Source organism: Haematobia irritans, chromosome 5, assembly GCF_050003625.1.
Source record: "Haematobia irritans isolate KBUSLIRL chromosome 5, ASM5000362v1, whole genome shotgun sequence".
NCBI lineage: Eukaryota > Metazoa > Arthropoda > Insecta > Diptera > Muscidae > Haematobia > Haematobia irritans.
The window spans coordinates 58,906,722-58,926,897 of NC_134401.1; the positions used below are offsets into that span (position 1 = coordinate 58,906,722).

Here is a 20,176-nt window from a genome sequence, read left to right on the forward strand (position 1 = left end):
GGTTGTAATATATATATTTATATAAATCGGTTGTAATAATGAACATTCCGATTATACAATAAAATATCAAGTGTTTCAACAAATATTCTTTATTTACCACATTGGTTCTATTCTTAAGACCATCTGGGAGTGATTACAAGAAAAAGTTATTTATGGCAATAGACAAATGATTGGGTTAACCAAATGTCTCTACTGTGGAAATTGGTGGGTAGAAACTACCAAGAAAACATTTTGCAACTTTCATTCTATACTCATCATACACAAATCGAATGTTATTTGAAATATTTGATTGTCAATTTAATTATATTTTGGAATCTATAAAATATATAACTAAAACGTAGTTTCTTAAAATCAAACGAAAACTTTTTATATACCATATTTTTTAATAATTTCGGAGTGAAACATTGCATTGAGGTTGGCAATAAATTCGGTTATCACAACCAATCTGTATTCTCTGTGAATATATATAGATAGGTTGTCTATTATTACAGCAGTAACTTAGTTAAAGTGTGCAAATAGTTTTCTACATGTGTATGTGCTACCAGCAAAAATTGAAATATGTTCCACAAAGATTTTTCTTTAGGCATCATGGGGTACTCAATCAATTTTTCCACATCCAATGTAGTTTAGTTGTGGACAAATCTTAGAAAATACGCTATGTTGGCGTTTTAAGTGAACATTTAAATTTTGGTTTATTATATGTCGCAAAAAGAATAGAAAATCAATAAAAAACTAAACAAGTATATACGGCCGTAAGTTCGGCCAGGCCGAATCTTATGTACCCTCCACCATGGATTGCGTAGGAACTTCTACTAAAGGCTGTCATCTACAATCGAATTACTTGGGTTGCGATAACACTTGCCGATGACAAGGTATCGTAAAACTTTTTAACACTGTCTTCTAAATTGTAAGTTAGTCCATAAGGGGTATATATTAAACAAAAAAAGGCCGATTAAATACGTATATAATTCAGTTTGACAAAATTTTCTATAGAAATAAAATTTTGACAAAATTTTCTATAGAAATAAAAACTTGACAAAATTTTCTATAGAAATAAAATGTTGACAAAATTTTCTATGGAAGTAAAATGTTGACAAAATTTTCTATAGAAATAAAATGTTGACAAAATTGTCTATAGAAATAAAATGTTGACAAAATTTTCTACAGAAATAATTTTTTTACAAAATTTTCTATAGAAATAAAATTTTGACAAAATTTTTTATGGAAATAAAATGTTGACAAACATTGCTATAGAAATAAACTTTTTACAAAACTTTCTATAGAAATGAAATTTTGACAAAACTTTCTATAGTAATAAAATTTGACAATTTTTACATGGGTGTTAGAGGCCATATACTAACGAAATGTACCAAATTTCAACCGCATCGGATGACTATTGCTCCTCCAAGAGGCTCCGGAGGTCAAATCTGGGGATCGGTTTATATGGAAGCTATATATAATTATGGACCGATATGGACCAATTTTTGCATGGTTGTTAGAGACCATATACTAACACCACGTACTAAATTTCAATTGGATCGGATGAATTTTGCTCATCCAAGAGGCTCCAGAGTTCAAATCTGGGGATCGGTTTATATGGGAGCTATATATAATTATGGACCGATATGGACCAATTTTTGCATGCTTGTTAGAGACCGTATACTAACATCAGGTACCCAATTTCAAACGGATCGGATGAATTTGCCCCTCCAAGAGGCTCCGGAGGTCAAATCTGGGGATCGGTTTATATGGGAGCTATATATAATTATGGACCGATATGGACCAATTCTTACGTGTTTGTTAGAGACCACATTCTATCATCATGTTCCAAATTTCAACCGGATCGGATGAATTTTGCTCCTCTACGAGGCTCCGGAGGTCAAATCTGGGGATCGGTTTATATGGGAGCTATATATATTTATGGACCGATATGGACCAATTTTTGCATGGTTGTTAGAGACCGTATACTAACATCAGGTACCAAATTTCAACCGGATCGGATGAATTTTGCCCATCCAAGAGACTCCGGAGGTCAAATCTGGGGATCGGTTTATATGGGGGCTATATATAATTATGGACCGATATGGACCAATTTTTGCATGGTTGTTAGAGACCGTATACTTAGACCACGTACCAAATTTCAACCGGATCGGATGAATTTTGCTGCTCCGGAAGGCTCCGCAAGCCAAATTTGGGGATCGGTTTATATGGGGGCTATACGTAAACGTGGGCCGATATGGCCCATTTTCAATACCATCCGACCTACATCAATAACAACTACTTTTGCCAAGTTTCAAGTCGATAGCTAGTTTCGTTCGGAAGTTAGCGTGATTTCCACAGACGGACGGACAGCCGGACAGACGGACGGACGGACGGACATGCTTAGATCGACTCAGAACTTCACCACGACCCAGAATATATATACTTTATGGGGTCTTAGAGCAATATTTCGATGTGTTACAAACGGAATGACAAAGTTAATATACCCCCATCCTATGGTGGAGGGTATAAAAAAAAACAAAAAAATAACATTAAAACATTCAAACTGCGAGGATTTGAACCTGTGCCATTTGATTTTTTCACTTCCATGGAAGTTTTTTTGAGAAGATTTGGCAAATTACGAGTACTAGCAATTTTTTGTTTAATTCATATAGTAAAAATATATATCAATACTAACAAAGTAAAAACAATGTATTGAAAAATAATCGTTTAGAAAATTTAAATAAGTTTAAAAATTTCTTCATTGCACCCAGAGAAGGAATATGATCACCTCAAACATGTTTCAAGAGCAAAATGTTATTTTTTGATGGGGACCATATAACATGTTCGCTGCAACCATTTTATTTCCTGGGGTGTTATGTATCTGTTTCGGAAAGAAAACAACATTTTTGCGACAAACATGTTAAGTGGTAACCATTCAAAAATAACATTTTGCTCTTGAAACATGTTTGAGGTGATCATATTCCTTCTCTGGGTGTGGTGAGGTTTTAACCTGTGTTTTTATGTTCCCAGCAAAAAAATTTGAAAGCCATTCGTTTTAATGTACATCCAAAAATGTTATTTTACACTTCAAAAAAGATTTTTTTGAGGTGGTATAGAAATATTTTTTTTTTTGCAAATCATATGAACACTTATAAATTACAAGAAAACTATTTTAACAAAAAATGAACAAATTATAAATGTATAAGAACAAGTAAAAGCCTCATTTAAAATATTAATTAAGTTCTGCGATCAAAATCAAATAAATTTTTAATCGAATCAATTACCAAATTTCTTGAAAGGGGAAAAAATCATTTTTTAAATCAAGTATATTTTTATTTCCAAGTAATTCTGTGATTAATACTATAATTTTCGTGATTAAAGCAATTTCAATTAAAAAAATTATTTAGAACAATTAATAATAATTATAAAAACAAAAATAATTTGTTTAGTGTTTTAAATGTCTTTATTGTAATAAACTACGAAGTTATTACTTCTTAAACAATTCAAAGGATTCGAAATCGAATTACTTCCATTCCATGACAAGCCCATGTAAAATTCAATTGAAATAATCCATAGTTGGCAGATTGTTTAGGGTCGATTTTCAAGATCACCAAAAATTCTATTTTCGTCTTTGTTTGATATTCGTATATTCTGCTGTACCATGCGTTTCTCATGATCATTGTTAATATTAATGACACGTTTCATTTTACCATTATTTTGCTATTGCTGTACTACAAAAAAAAAAAAAAAAATCTAATGAACACACAACTAACCGCTTTAGTTTTTTTTTAACATTTTGCTCATGTCTACATTTTTCACTAGAGAAATATTGCTTGTAAAAATGCCTATTTTTGCCTCAGTGTGGTAATAATATTTATAACAATATTATAGATCTATCCTCCATGTTCTGGAACTACAAAGATATATAACAAGAAATTTGTACACACTGTTTTTATGGATAAGGAAATATATACACCCTCAAAAAAATCGCTTCTTTAACATATGTTCCAAACATATTTTGCAGGAAGCACATATATTATTGGATACTGTCGAAACATTAATATGTTTGTTTTATGTGAACATATTATATGTTTGGAAGCATTTTGAGCCCAAAAATATTATATGCTTGGAAGAATTTTTCCCAAAGACGATTGTGCTCATTGCCTAACATACTCGTAATTTTCACTTCCACGAAATATTTTAGTTCTTGGCACCTTTTTCTGTAATACAAATAATATTGAAGAAATTATTGACTGTTATAAATTTTTTAAATTTTACATTTCGCCTGCACGGAGAATCGAACCGAGGACCATACAGTTTGTAAGCCAACACACTATCCACTGGGCTACGTAGCTGTTATAGTCACATGTAATAATTATCGTTATAAGTTATATTTATATAGCATAGTTTGCAGCGCCCACGAGCCCATGCAAACATAACATTATTTAACAGAAACATACATTTGTTTGCCACGTGGAGCAGTGGTTAGAATGTCTGCCTTGCATGCAAAGGGTCGTGGATTCAATCCCTATATTAAATTTTTATAATGAAACTCCGAAATGTGTGTTATTAAAGATTTATAAATTAAAATATTATATATAAAGATTTATAAAATAAAATAATATTTTTTTTTTTGCAAAAATAACAATTTTGTAACAAAAAATGGCGTGAACAGTTTTTTACTAGCATTTAACACCATCGCTCTAAAATGCCTTTTATTTTTATACCCTTCACCACTACTGTGGTACAGGGTAGAATAAGTTTGTGCATTTGTATGTAACGCCAAGAAATAATTGTCATAGACCCATCTTTTAGTATACCGATCGGCTTAGAATTAAATTCTGAGTCGATTTAGCGATGTCCGTCTGTCTGTATATGTAATATTATGCACAAAGTACAGGTCGCAGTTTAAGTCCGATCGTCCTCAAATTTGACATAACGTCTTTCTTCGGGTAGAAGACAATCGCTATTGATTTTGGAAAAAATCGGTTCAGATGTATGGCGATTTCGATTGGGGAAAAAGGTGCAACATTCTCGAAATTGATTGCAAGATATTAAGGACACTGTCATAGATTTTGGATACTTTATACCTCACAATATTATAAATTAATAATAACTTTAGAATTACACTATCATTTGGCCGAAATGTCAATTAGGGAAAAAGTAGTGTAACACCAAGGCAACATATTTTTTGCGAATCGAAAACGCCCTTAGATATAGCTGCCATATATAGTTATCACCAATTTGATCATAATTCACGCATTTATGAACCGATGTTCTTCAAATTTTGTACATCTGAATGTTTTGTCAGTCCCGTAAAAACTGCCAAATATCAGCTAAATCGGTTCAGATTTGTATATAGCTCCCATATATATCTTTCGTCCGATTTGGACTTATATGGCCCCAAAAGCGAGAGTTTTGCCCTGATTTGCTTCAAATTTTGCACAACGAGTGCGTTTAATAGTATCCTTAATTGTGCCAAAATTTAGTTTAAATCGGTTCAGATTTAGATATAGCTCCCCTATATAACTTTCGTCCGATTTTGACTTATATGTCTTCAAAAGCCAGAGTTTTGCCCTGATTTGATTCAAATTTTTTACAAGGAGTACGTTTAATAGTATAGTTAATTGTGCCAAATTTAGTTGAAATCGGTTCAGATTTAGATATAGCTCCCATATATATCTTTCGACCGATTTGGACTTATATGGCCCCAAAACCCGGAGTTTTGCCCTGATTTGCTTCAAATGTTGCACAACATGTACGTTTAATAGTATCGTTAAGTGTGCTTAATTTGGTTAAAATCGGTTCCGATTTAGATATAGCTCCCATATATATCTTTCGTTCGATTTGGATTTATATCGCTTCAAAAGCCAGAGTTTTGCCCTGAGTTGCTTGAAATTTTGCACAAGGAGTACGTTTTATAGTATCGTTAATTGTGCTAAATTTAGTTGAAGTCGGTTCAGATTTAGATATAGCTCCCATAAATATCATTCGCCCGATTTGTACTAATATGCCCACAGAGGCAAAAGTGCTACTCTGATTTACGTGAAATTTTGCAGAGGGAGTAGAATTGAACTTGAAACTTTGCACAGACAGTAGAATTAAGGTTCTGCATATGCGTGTTTATTTTGGTTGAAATCTGTTCAGATTTTGATATAGCTCCCATGTATATCTTACGCCCGATTTTCGGTCATATGACCACAGAGGGCAAAGTTGTAATCCGATTTCCGTGAAATTTTGCACAGGGAGTAGATTCAACATAGTAACAATGCATGTGAAACTTGATTGCAATCGGTTCAGATTTCGATATAGATTACATATATATGTTTTTCCTATTTAGGCAAAACTGGCCGAAATACCTACATTTTCCTTATCAAATCGCCACTGCTAAGTCGAAAACTTATCAAAATGCCTAAAATTTTCCTATTACTCTGTTACACATCTATCGACCGACAAATCATAAATACACTTTTGCGAAGTTGCCACAAAATTGGTTCATGTTGGTTCTGAACTAACATTGTGTTCCACCTCAGCGCATAAGCCGACTTAAATGTAAAATCTATAACTATTGCAGAACTCTGTACAGATCTGCTCAGATATACAGAATATATGTGTATGGATTCATATAGCATCCAACACATTGGACGGATTTGATATGGTATCGAAAATGTGGACTTACAAAGTGGTGAAGGGTATAATATAGTCGGCCCCGCCCGACTTTAGACTTTCTTGTTTTAATTGGTTTTTGTTTTAATTGGTTTTTATTCGGATTTGATTAAATTAACATATTAATTGAATCCGTTTCCAAATTCAATTAATTGTTTAATTGAAAAAAATTTGGTGATAATTTTTTGTGTGTAGAGGCGGGCAGAATATAACGATACCAATTTGCTTAACTAACGTAACTGGTTTTCATATTTGTAATCTTTAACCATCAGTATCCATTTGCGAGTCCAAGCAGCATCGTATCCATAATCGAAAGGAAGCATGTATTTTCTTGATTTTTTTTTATTAATTTTTATTAAAAATAAAAAAACAAATTCTCGATACACACATTGTAGTTGTTAAGATTGTTCACATAGTACTTATGTGACATCAGTATTATTTATCATCGTTCATATATAGGTTCAAGTGTACACTGAAAAAAAAGCATGCCCGGTTCCAAAGATTTTGTCTTCACTCTAAAAATGTTGGCATTGATTCCGAGCCAAAGAAGCGGAGAATACAAGTAAGGACAAAATTCTCTTTCAAATTTGGGTTTTGTGTACATGCATACTCGACTTCCAGTAGAAATTATGCTATGCTTCACGTAAAAAACGTCTTTAAAATAAAGTGTTGAAAAACATGTCCTATTTTTGAGCGATTTTTTGCTTTGTTGTCAAGATGCAAAAAGACAACAAATTTAAAGACAATTTCATTAATTTTAGAGAATTTTTCTGAATTATTGAAGTCAAGTTTACCTTAGCCTAACAATTTTTTCTTTCTTGTTATGATACCCATTTTTAAGTCAAATCACTTAATTATAAGGACAATACGACTTCATTGAAAAGTTTATCGACTTGTGGACAAGGAAAAAAACTTTATATTAGAGAAATGCGTCTTCTAACATATGCTAAGCTAAATTTGCATTCGTATTTTAAAGACATGAAATCTTTGACCTCACGACAATATTTTCAGTTTCAGTGTATGTGCACAAAGTTTTCAACAGGCATTTCAATCTTAATAATATACGGCCAATTGATTCTTGAAATGATATTGCGTGGAGTTTACTTACTCCACTTCTTGGCATCTAGAATAATGCTAGATAAAAAATTAAATGGACAACCATCCAACAATGGTCATTCGTCCATTGTGCCATTATAGAATGACATGGTATGGTTTACTCCATACCACTTTTACGTGCTCTCTGCTGTCCCATGTCTGCAACATTGAAAATAAAGTTTATCAATAAAATCCAAAAAGAATGGAAAATATTCTCGGCAACAAAAGCAATCGACGTTGAAAAGCTCCTAATTGGAATGGGTTTCAATTGAGCCAACGTTAACTCGGTCCAACAAACAAACATTCGAGGCAAGAACAAATGCACTGTCCACACAATACACACAAGTGCAGCTAAAATGCAAAAGAACATATTGGGAAATGCGAAACGTGGGAATATTGTGGTTAAATTCTTAACGATGGGCATCCCAAGCTACACAGAAAAAGTGTCCTGTAAATTTAAGGACCATTTTAACTTCCACATAGTTCAACAACCATTTTAACTTCCACATAGTTTACTGTAATATAGTTCATTTTTCGTAACAACAACGAAAATTAACTTAGCTAAAGGAAAACTTATAAAAATTCACTAAATGTTTTTTTAGTTCACTAACTATGAAATGGGAAGGATTTTTCTTTAAATAAATTTCCAACACAGTATTTAATGCATCATTGATTCTATTATAAAAATACATGGGCAATATAAAAATCTTACTACGAAATGTGGACAATTTACTAAGAAAAACTTTTGTACGGAAAAAATTTTTGTAGTAAAAATTAACTTAACGACATTACCGATTCGTATGATGGCTACCTAACATACAGATTATTTCCGTTTCTATTATAAGTTGGAGAGTTTTTCCTAACATTGAAAATTTTAGATAAAGTAGAATAAAAAGTAGTTAATATAATCCTTGACGGGTGTATATCATTTTTTATAGATTCCTCATAAATTTGGTATATATTTTACCTTAACTTGTAGATAGAATTCCAACTAATCAATAAACGTGCTACTGGAGAATGAAGTGAGAAGAGAGTAATAAAATCATTGCATCATGTGGGGGAGTTTTTAGAGACATTTTGTGTATATCTCGTATGATTGTTTGTGTTTGTTATTGCGTCATTTATGCTGTTGTTGGTTGTTTTGATTCTAGAGACAATGAAATGTTCCTTGTGTGTTGTTGGTATCTTTTGTGGTGAGAGTTGTTTTCTTGCAATAGCGAGATCAGAAAGGGATCGTGTGTGTGTGTGGAGTTGTTTTTCATTACCGCAGGTATCCCTGCAAACATTTTCGATCGCAAATGAGACTTCTTTGAATCATTTTGATGTTCAAAACGATTGCGGAAGAGGGAATCTGAGAGCCATTTATGCGTTCCCAGTATAAAGTAGTTGTGTCTCAAAATGATTCTTTTCCTTGAGTTATAAATGAGTCTTTCAGATTAGTAAAAAAAATCATTTGAAAGAAGTATAATATGATAAATCTACGTACTCATATATGAATCAATCGAATACAAAAGATTAAGAAATAACTCCCCACGTCAGATTAAATATTGAGTCTTTTCAAGAGTTAGAAATTACTCCTTCTAACTAGTATTTTATTGTTCCCACGAAATACACTTGTGATTAAAATTTGCATATTTAATTTATGGCTTTATTGTTGATATACAATTTCAGGTACTTAAAGAGCTAATAATACTTATCCTTAAATATATAATAAAAAAAAACATAAAAACAACAAACCAATTCTAGTTTAATTTACTTATTTTATAAAAATATATGAAACAAAAACCTAAAAATTAATTCATTAAATCTGCAATAAAGTTCAAGGTGTCGCCTACCTCAATATGTTTCATCCAATATATATTGAAATTTTGTGACTGCAAAGGCTGCTGAAAATATGATTCTAAATTTAAAATTCGTACGCCTTCAAAATATGGAAAACTTTTATTTTTTAAAATTTTTGTTATCTGTATAATGGCGTTACCAACCAAACAAAAGTTGTTGGGTTTTTTTACGCTGAGACAAAATCGGTTTAGTTCGACATTCCCATATGAGTCGTTTTCGAAATTTCCGAATTTGAATATTCTTTTTTCGCCGACTAACTTAACAATCGAACTCATTGACACCTGCCTATTATATAGTTGTGCCGCTACGTATGAACTTTTCTTCACTCGTCTTTTAATTGTTTGTACATGATTTTCGTATTTAAAAGCATTTAAACCCTCCAACGAACCATGATACTTAGCGTCTTCATGGATATGTAGTAGGCAATGGAAATTGTGTGTCATAAATGACAAGTCGTAAAGGTCTGGTACCATTTGTGCAAAGTTGATCAGCATATTTTCAGCGCATTTATTATTTGTAACACAATCTTTTCGATCTAATAATATTCGTAGTGCCAACGATAAATTTAAAAATTGGTGGTACCTTTCTGGAGACAATATGTTCTTCAGTATAAACGGCCCAGTATATAAAAGGAATTGTCTATATTCGGTTGCCTTAAAAAAGTCAAGTGTGATACCACTTTAGAGAGAAGTTCACCAAAGTGGTATCACAATGGACTGAATAGTCTAAGTGAGCCTGATACATCGGGCTGCCACCTAACCTAACCTAAAAAAGTCAAGTTCCTTCAGTGCACGGGGTTTACGATTAAATTCGTCCGGAATACATGATTTTGTACTGAGTAACGCCGTAGAAAGACCTTCTATTTTCCAAGACGTTAAAGAATATTGTTCTCCCCTTTTTTTACCCATGCCTTCAATAATGTGTTTACGACTCCTAAGCAAACAACATGCATATAATCTCAAGATATTTTTTTGATCATATCTATTGGAAGCTCTTCGATTACCATTTTTTCCAGCTCATTGTGGTGCTCCGGATGTGTTCTTTTTCTGAATGTTAAATCAGTTCTTGGCGTGGAACTTTCATTTAGTGGAAATACTACCCGGTGTTTGTATGTTGCACCTTTCTGGGTGCACCTTACACAAGAGTAGTATCCCGAAGGATATTTATTTATTTGTGGTTATAACAGCCTAGCACAACAAGATATTAAATCTTATAAATTATAGCACTAGGTTATATACTTTTAGTTACATGTATGTTCATGATTTGTATAAAACTGTTGAAACAATGATTTTAATATTTCTGAGACATAAAAATGTATACATATTAAATAATACAAATTTTTTATTATGAATTCGACAAATTATTCATTATGTAATATATAAAATTCTTTAAGCTCTTTTTTGAATTGTAGTGTGTTGCTGATTAGTTGTAATTTAGTTGGGAGATTGTTCCAAAGGCGGATTGAGGGTATTAGAAACTGTTGTTCAGACCTGGTGTATTTATATCGCAATTGAGTTATTCTTTTTCCGCGATTGGATCTTGAAAACTGTAATCTCTCATATACATATTTTGGTTCAGCGGTATAGATAATTTTTTGAAGAAAAACGAGACATTTATACTTGATTATGTTCTCCAGGCTCATGTCAAGAAGCTGATAAGCGAATGCAGATATTCGATCGTAACGTCTCTTGTTGAAGACATATCGTGCAGTGGAGTTGTAAAGTACGTTTAGTCTTTGCATATCGGCTCTATTACAATTTGCAAATATTTCTACTCCATGTAGAAGAACAGGAATTAGGTACGTTTTTGCTAATAGCATTCTGATTTGAAGAGGTGTTGAAGATTGTACAGCCCATAAGTTACGAAGCATGACATAGGTTTTGGCAATGTTGTGTTGTATATGATTAGTCCAGGTTAGATGGTCGTTGAACGTTATACCGAGGTTTGTGGCGGATGAAACAATGTTTATTGCGGTGTGTTTTATATGAATATGTAGTTCCTGCGAAAGGTATATACCACTCTTGTGTATTACCAGACATTTCGACTTGGAAGGATTTATTTTCAATTTATTTCGCGCGGCCCAGTTTTCTATTCTTTCCAGATCATGGTTTATATCATTGACGCACTCGGTTAAATTCCTCATATATGCACTAGCATAAATTTGAACGTCATCGGCATAGAGATGTATATTACAAAATCTTAACACATCAGGCAGGTCATTGATGTAAATACAAAAGGGGACCTAAGATAGATCCTTGTGGAATACCTCTTTGCGTAGGCAGTATACTTGATTTTGCGTCATTTACACAGACGGATTGCTTCCTCTCACTGAGGTATGAAGTCATAAGACGGCATGCAGATTCATCAAAGTAAAACTGTTCTCTAAGTTGCACCAATAATGAAAGATCTTGCGGGTGCATCCATTATGAAAGATGTTACCTTTATCATATACAATTTTTCTTGAAATCTAATTCCATCTAACATAAGCTGATTTAATTCAGTTACGAATTCTCTTAGAAATTCATTTGAATTTTCGGGTTTAGAGTATCCTTCAAAAGTACCTACTAACAAAACCTCGTCCGTGTTCACAACTCCAGCTAAAATCGGCCAAACTTGTTTGGTAGAACTTTTGCATAAAGGTAGTCCGTCAATATTTATATCAATTATAATCGTTCTGTAATTGTACTCCGTTTTCACCAAAAAGTCGGTAATGGCATCTTTGACGCCATAGTGTACATATGTTCCCCCACCCATTTCGCGGGTCACAATGTTTTTAGGTGTTTTTTTTACAGACCGGACGTCTTTAGGGACATTAATATTAGAATCTCTTAAAATTCTGAGTAAATCATTTACCGCGGCAATAATAATATTATGTTTAATTGACCACAAGGTAATATTTTCGGTTATTATCCCAATGCCGGTATTTTCCACGTCGGAATTTTCACTGTATATTTCACTTTTTTCATCATCATCACAATTTTTATTTTACACTATTTCATATTCAATGTTTTCAAAATTTTCCAATATATTTTCCCTTTGTTCATTAATTTTCACTAAATTTTGTATATTATATTCTGTTTCACAACTAAACACATTATTAATTAACCGATTTGCTTCCCTCTTGCTTTTTAATCGAATCGCTTTTGCAGACATTTTGTAAAATACAACTACTCACCACGATGTTTGAATCCAAAATGATCATTATAAGCTTCCAAATATTTTGCAAAATATTTGGTACCGTTATCCTCAACGGTTCATATTTTGTCCACTAATATTTTGTTGTTATCTTTGTCTTGTTTACTTATAAAAGCGAAAAGCAAAAAGAGTTATAAATGACTCTCCCCACATTCGTAATTTAAGAGTTAAGTAAAAGAGTTTTATATTACCCAGTAAAATAGTTTAATATTAACAACATAAGAATAGAGTAATAAATGGATAATAATCGAATCTTTCTGATGATTTAAATTAAACGGTTATAAATAACCATTGTTTGGACTAATATATGACTAAAATTTGAATCTTCCCCGCGATTAAACATTTTTGAATCTTCCAAAAGAGTAAGTTAACACTCTTTTTTGCAAACACTCATTTTGGATGTTTGAAAATGTTGGCAGGAATGTATCCTTTATGACTATTTGTGTGTTTGAGTTTTATTGCAGCATTCAGTTCTGTTGATGCATTTATGGTTTTAATTTGCAAAATTTTACGTGCGGTATTGGTGTTTATTAATGAAAATACATTTATTTCGAAACATTTTAGAAACTGAGAAGTGAATGATGTGATGTTAGAGAAATCAAAAACCCTTTTTATTGATAAAAAAAAAATAACAGATTAAGGAACTCTATATTTCTTTCTTAAAATTAGTGTGGATTTTTAATTGATTTACATAAAAAATATACAACATGAGTGGTAATAGGATGATCTATATTTATTCTACATCTGGATCCCAGTTGGAGATGCAACCATTTTTTTTAATTTTTATGTTACAGCAATTCCTATAGATGAGTACTAAGTTCGAGTTTAGCCGCTAAAATTAAAAATAAATCACTAAGAAAAGTATAAAATTATACGTCTTCGATACAAATTTAAATATAACTTGATGGAGAATAGCCCAAACCAAGTTTTGTATAAAGATTATTCTTTTATATTGGATTATTAAAGAAAACTTATCATGAAAATTGCGATTTTAGCCCCTAAACTCGAACTTAATACACACCTTAAATACTAAATGCTATACTGACAAGTGGAAATTATGTCAAATTTTATAATATTTCTTATTTCAAATATATTCTGAGAATAATTTCAAAAGCGTTCCATTAGTCCATGGATATGATTCCAATAATGTACCTACTGGATGGATTTTTCAATGCGGCAAGTTTTTCTATAAACGGAATTTTGTCCGTTTTTAATAAAACCAAAATTTCAATTTATCAAAAATAATTATATTCAATTGCAGGTAGACAGGCCTTGTAGTGGTATTTTTTTGGAATATTCTTACTGTTTAATGCTAACTAAGCTGAAATCCTTATTGGCTCTAAGAAATACTCTTGAAAACCGTAAGTTAAAAATCAATATGTACGATAGAATTTGATAATATTTTTCTTATATTTTGTATAACTTTGCAATTTCAGATACTTATAAGACAAATCCGCCCAACAAAAGTTAGCCAAAATCGATGAAATTGGACAACAATTCAATGAATATAGCAACTTATGCCACATATATCTTTCATATGGATAGAAAACATGGAAATTTAAATTAATTAGTTTAGTCCTAATAACATAGAATATTACTCTTTTGAAGAAGCAATTACTAACTACCGACAAGTAACTGCATCCAACGTACGAATAAAAATATTTCCTTTATTGTATATCATAAGCCATAGTTTTGTGTAATATAATAATAATTTTTTGAAATAAAATACTGGTGGTTATAGAAAATTGACTTGTTTTGCACGAACAATTTCTTAGTTGTATAAAGGCTTGTTGTACGTTTGATTCCTCAATTTCTCTACTTTTTTGAAAATTATACTGACAAACAGTTTATTTCAAACCAATTTCTTAATACAGGTTTCCCAAAAAATTGTCAATTTTTCCGGATAGCAGGAATATTTTGAATGAATTAAAGTATATTCTTCCCACAGCATAGTAATAATGAACTAAAATACGATGCAATACATGAACTAATTTATAAGAAAATCATGAACTTATCTAGATGAAAAAAATCTTTGGCGCCAAATCATGGTCATTCTTACTATGGGTTAGTTCATTTTTTATCAAAAATAGTCAACTTTTTGTTTCGGTGTGTGCTGTAGATTCAATCCCTCAATATTCCAACACTACACACTGAAAAACTATTGTCTTGAGCACAAAGATTTCATGTCTTTAAAATACGAATGCCCCATCTTTGAAATTGACCGGCTTGGAAAAAAACGAGCCTGTGTCCAATTTAAGAATGTTAGCGCCAGCCTGAAATTTTAGTAAAATCTTATAAAAATTGCCGTGCCTAGAAGGCTATATCAAAACCGATACCTATTTGTAAACCTGATAACTTCTGGATTTCCACTTTCAGACAAATCGCATAAAAATTGGGGTGTCTAATTGCTCAGGAAACCAAATCCGGAGTTGGTTTATAACATATGAACGAATCTTTGCCCAATTTTGGGATGATTATTGAACAGACAGACGGATATCGTTTAGAATTTTAGAATTCGTCATCTTAGATTTTTTCCCTGATGAAGAATATGTACACTGAAAAAAATATCGTCGTGATGCCAAAGATTTCATGTCCTTAAAATACGAATGCAAATTTTACTTAGAATAAAAGACGCATTTCTCTAATAAAAGTCGAAAAAACTTTTCAATGAAGTCGTATTGTCCTTATAATTAAGTAATTTGACTTAAAAATGGTTATCATGGTTTTTGGGGTAAGGTCAACATGACTTTAAAAATTCAGAAAAATTCTTTAAAATTAATGAAATTGTATTTAAATGTGTTGTCATCATCTTGACTACAAAGCAAAAAATCGTTCAAAACTAGGATATGTTTTTCAACACTTTATTTTAAAGACGTCTTTTACTTGAAACATAGCATAATTTCTACTGGAAATCGAGTCTGAATTTGGAAAATAAAGTTGTCGTTAACTCGTTTTTAAAGGACTTTAATAGCATATGAAGAAAAAAAGCTGAAAACACGAAAAATTAAAATTTGCTTCCTAGAAGCAAGAACACAATACCCAAATTTAAAAGAGAATTGTGTCTTAAAAGTATCCTTACTTTTATTCTCCTCTTCTTTAACATAGCTCGGAATCAATACCAAAATGGTTAAATTAAAGACAGAATCTGTGGAACCGGGCATGCTTTTTTTTTTTAAGTGTACCATATATATAATGAGCCTCAGCTATGACCTCCGGAGTCTGAAAAGAAAATTTCATTCGAACTCGTTGAAATTTGGAACGTGTTGTCAGTATATGCCCTTTAATAGCCAATCAAAAATTGGTCCATATGTGTCCATATTTATATATGGCCTCCATATAAACGGATCCCAAGATTTAACTTACGATTCAAATTTTGTACGTGAAATCAATATTTGCCAACAACAATACAAAAGTTAGTTCATATGGGTTCATAATTATCTATAACCCTGAAAGAACAAATTTCGTCCGATCTGGTTCAAATTTGTTACTTGGTGCCATTAAAAACTTTGTCCATATCGGTCACATATTTCGTCCGATTGGGTGTACGATGTCAGTATATGCACTGCAAAAAATGATTGTTGAGAGACCAAAGTTTTCATGTCCATAAAGTATGAATGCGATTTTTGCTTAGCATAGAAGATACATTTATCTGATATAATTTTTTTTCCTCGTCCATAAGTCGATATATTAACAAAGCACGTCATGTATAAATAAAATTCAGGGTCTGTTCGAAACCGAAACTTTTCGAGGTGAATATAATATCACTAGCCAATTGGATATTTGTTAAAAATTCTTGACATTTACGACACACCATGGCTTGGCATATTTTGATTATATCATTGTATACAAACGAGGCGCGCAAAACTAAATTTAATTTCATTACTTGCAATAAAAAGCTATTTTTTGTTCAAACAAAATAATACTCCGGCTAAAAAATAAAAAAAAACTATATTTCCTATAAGTTTTATTGCAATTTTTTTTTGATGTTGAAAAAATGTGAAAATTCTCTAGTTAGGAAAAAGTTGCCATTTCGCACAGCAAATTAGTATATTTTTCTCACAATAGTAAATTGATATCTCACCATAGTAAAAAGTATCGGTTTCGAACAGGCTCTCAGTTGAAAAATCTACTTTATGTCATATACTTATAAATAAAGGGTGATACGGTCAAAATTTGGTCAATATAAACTTGACGTATTTCTTTCAATTTTGCATTTAAAAAACCTGAACACCCCTCATTTTGAAGGTGTGTGTGTAGAATGTTGCTCATATTTTGATTTTGGAATTCACTCTTCAGTTGTCACAATGCCGTCCAAGCAAGAAGAGCAGCGTATCAAAATTTTGCTCGCGCATTGCGAAAATCCGAGCTACTCGCACGCAAAGCTGGCAAAATCGCTAAAAGTTGCCAAATCAACCGTTACAAATGTAATTAAAGTTTCTGGGGAACGTTTGTCGACAGCCAGGAAGTTTGGATCGGGGGGAAATCGAAAACCGGAAGCCGCTGAATCGACAAAGAGAGTTGCCGGTAGTTTCAAGCGAAACCCTAACCTCTCTCTCCGAGATGCCGCAAATAAGCTGGGTGTTTCGTCTACAACCGTGCATCGAGCCAAAAAACGAGCCGGACTATCGACTTACAAGAAGGTAGTGACTCCAAATCGCGATGATAAACAAAATACGACGGCCAAAGCGCGATCCCCGACGATGCTGACGAAGTTTGACTGCGTGGTAATGGACGACGAAACCTACGTCAAAGCCGACTACAAGCAGCTTCCGGGACAGGGGTTTTATACGGCAAAAGGAAGGGGAAAGGTAGCAGATATTTTCAAGCACATAAAACTGTCAAAGTTCGCAAAGAAATATCTGGTTTGGCAAGCCATCTGTACCTGTGGCTTGAAAAGCAGCATTTTCATAGCTTCCGGGACAGTCAACCAAGAAATTTACGTGAAACGTCTGCTGCCTTTCCTGAAGAAACGCGATTGTTCCGTACTGTTTTGGCCGGATTTGGCATCTTGCCATTACGGTAAAAAGGCCATGGAATGGTACGCCGCCAACAACGTGCAGGTGGTTCCCAAGGACAAGAACCCTCCCAACACGCCAGAGCTCCGCCCAATTGAGAAATACTGGGCTATTGTCAAGCGGAACCTAAAGAAGACCAAAAAAACTGCTAAGGACAGCAGTTCAAGGCAAACTGGCTTTCTGCGGCGAAGAAGGTGGACAAGGTGGCTGTACAAAATCTGATGGCAGGTGTCAAGCGTGAGGCCCGGCAATTCGGATTTGGAAAAGCGAAAGCCTAACTGAATATTTTTCCTGAATTTTATACTAATTGAACTTGAAAAAGAAATTTAATTTGATTTTTTTAAATAAACGATTTCACCGATTTACACGCGTTTTCCCTTGACCAAATTTTGACCGTATCGCCCTTTAAAAAATTTTCCCAAAAACGTATTAAATTAATATCTCAAGTAATTTAAAGATTATATTTTTAAATCAATTTTTTTGCTTTACTTTAAGGAATATTTGCCTATTTGCAAATTTCAATGATTCGTGTCCTAAATTTAAAGATGATGAACTTTATTTTAATTAAAATTTCTTTATTTTTAAAGAAATTTGTCCATAATATTGTGTAAATTGTGTCAATATTTTTTTCAGTGTGGGTCCACAATCAGAATTCAAACAGCATTTTTTATGCCATCAGTAGAATTTCCCTACTTAGGTTTGTCTGGATTATAGCGATCAGACTTTAAATATTTAATGTGGCCAACAAATCGAATGGTCACTTTGCCTTCTTGCTATTTGGGGTTCTGAATGCACAATCCACTTTTTGTGAAATTTTCGACCTAAATCAACTTTCGTCTGTCTGCCCGTGAACAAATTAATCAAAATTCCACTTTCGTTCAATTGTTTGGTAAGTGAAGTTGTTTGAAATCTTAAGTTTTGGGAGTAATTGAATGTTGTGGGGGCACAGTCAACCATCAGCCTTCGCACAAAATTATTCTGCATGGCTTAAATGCAGCGAACTTGAACTTGTCTTTAAACGGATGAATCTATAACCACGAAGCGTAACTGGAATTGAGGAAAGTAGCAGTAGAAATTGATTTTATTTCTCTATCGAAGTAAAAAAGAAGGATAAGTTTCGAACAGTTTATGCAAATTCGTTGCATGAATTGTTGATATTTTGGGGGTTGTGAGTAAGAAACGAAATTGTCATGACTGAAGAAAATTTACGATACTTAAGTGGCAATATCATTGAGAGCTTTTTGGGTCATTGAGTGCGATAACAAAAAGTATTGGACACAAGAATGGGTTGCTTCATTTAAATAACTAGCCTCATATGTATGGTCGGTGTCTAAAACTTATGGAATGGACCGGCCAGTTTAAATGGGTTGGTTTTTGTGGCTCTAATTATCTAAATAAATTATCTAAATTTAATAATAAAAATACATATATCCTATTTTTGGCATTGGTTAAAAATATTTATTTGAAAAATTAATTTTTAATTATATTAAAAAGGTATATTGATTTAATTGTTTAATTTCTACACAAAATAAGTTTACTTGGATCCAAAGATTTTTACCTTCTCTTAAGGATTTCGGTACATTAAAATAAAGACATTCTTAAGGAACCTATCTAGGATCGATAAAACTATAATTACGATATTTATCATATATCAAATTTTCAATATCTTTTTGTGATATATTAATAAAGCTCTTCACGTACAAGTAAATACCAGTTTAAAAATTAAAATTATAAAACAAAGTAAAAAAAACAAGTACTCGTATGTAAATCTGAACCAATTTGCATAATATTTTGCAGGTTTGATTAATACCACAAAAGGTTACCTTGCGTACAATTTGAGTAAGATCAGTTAAGAAATGAGGCCTCTATGGTCAAACATAAGGTTATTAGGGGCAAATGTTTAAAACTCGGGCGATACATATATGGGAGCTATATCTACATCTGAACCGATTTCGATGAAATTTTGCTCATACCTCTAGTACTATGTTATAGAGGACTGGATTTAGCCAACTTTGAGTAAGATCGGTTAATAAATAAGGGTTCTATGGCCAAATTTGGGAAAATCGGGCAATACATATATATGGGAGCTATATCTCAATCTGAACCGATTTCGATGAAATTTTGCACATACAGTTAGAAGATTACATTTGGCCAACTTTGAGTAAGATCGGTTAATAAATAAGTTTTGTGGCCAAGGTTTTGTGGCCAATTTTGGGAAAATCGGGCGACACATATATATGAGAGCTATATCTAAATCAGAACCGATTTGGATGAAATTTTGCAGACTTGAAGGGCGATAAAAACACTATCTTTTGCCAAATTTTGTGACGATCCGTTTGTAAAAGAGCGCAACGTAACCACATTTGCCCAAATCGGGCGAT

The 20,176-nt window shown here is 32.6% G+C and overlaps 1 protein-coding gene across 1 annotated transcript; it reads right to left on the minus strand.

The window, feature by feature from the left end:
• Positions 1-11,967: 11,967 nt before the first annotated feature.
• LOC142239727 (uncharacterized) lies at positions 11,968-12,339 on the minus strand. The gene has a single exon (XM_075311509.1). It carries the CDS (start codon positions 12,337-12,339, stop codon positions 11,968-11,970), a length of 372 nt encoding a protein of 123 aa, XP_075167624.1.
• Positions 12,340-20,176: the final 7,837 nt, after the last annotated feature.

Coding starts and splice junctions, on each gene's coding strand:
- LOC142239727 (XM_075311509.1), bottom strand. CDS start 12,339: ATGGGTGGGGGAACATATGTACACTATGGCGTCAAAGATGCCATTACC.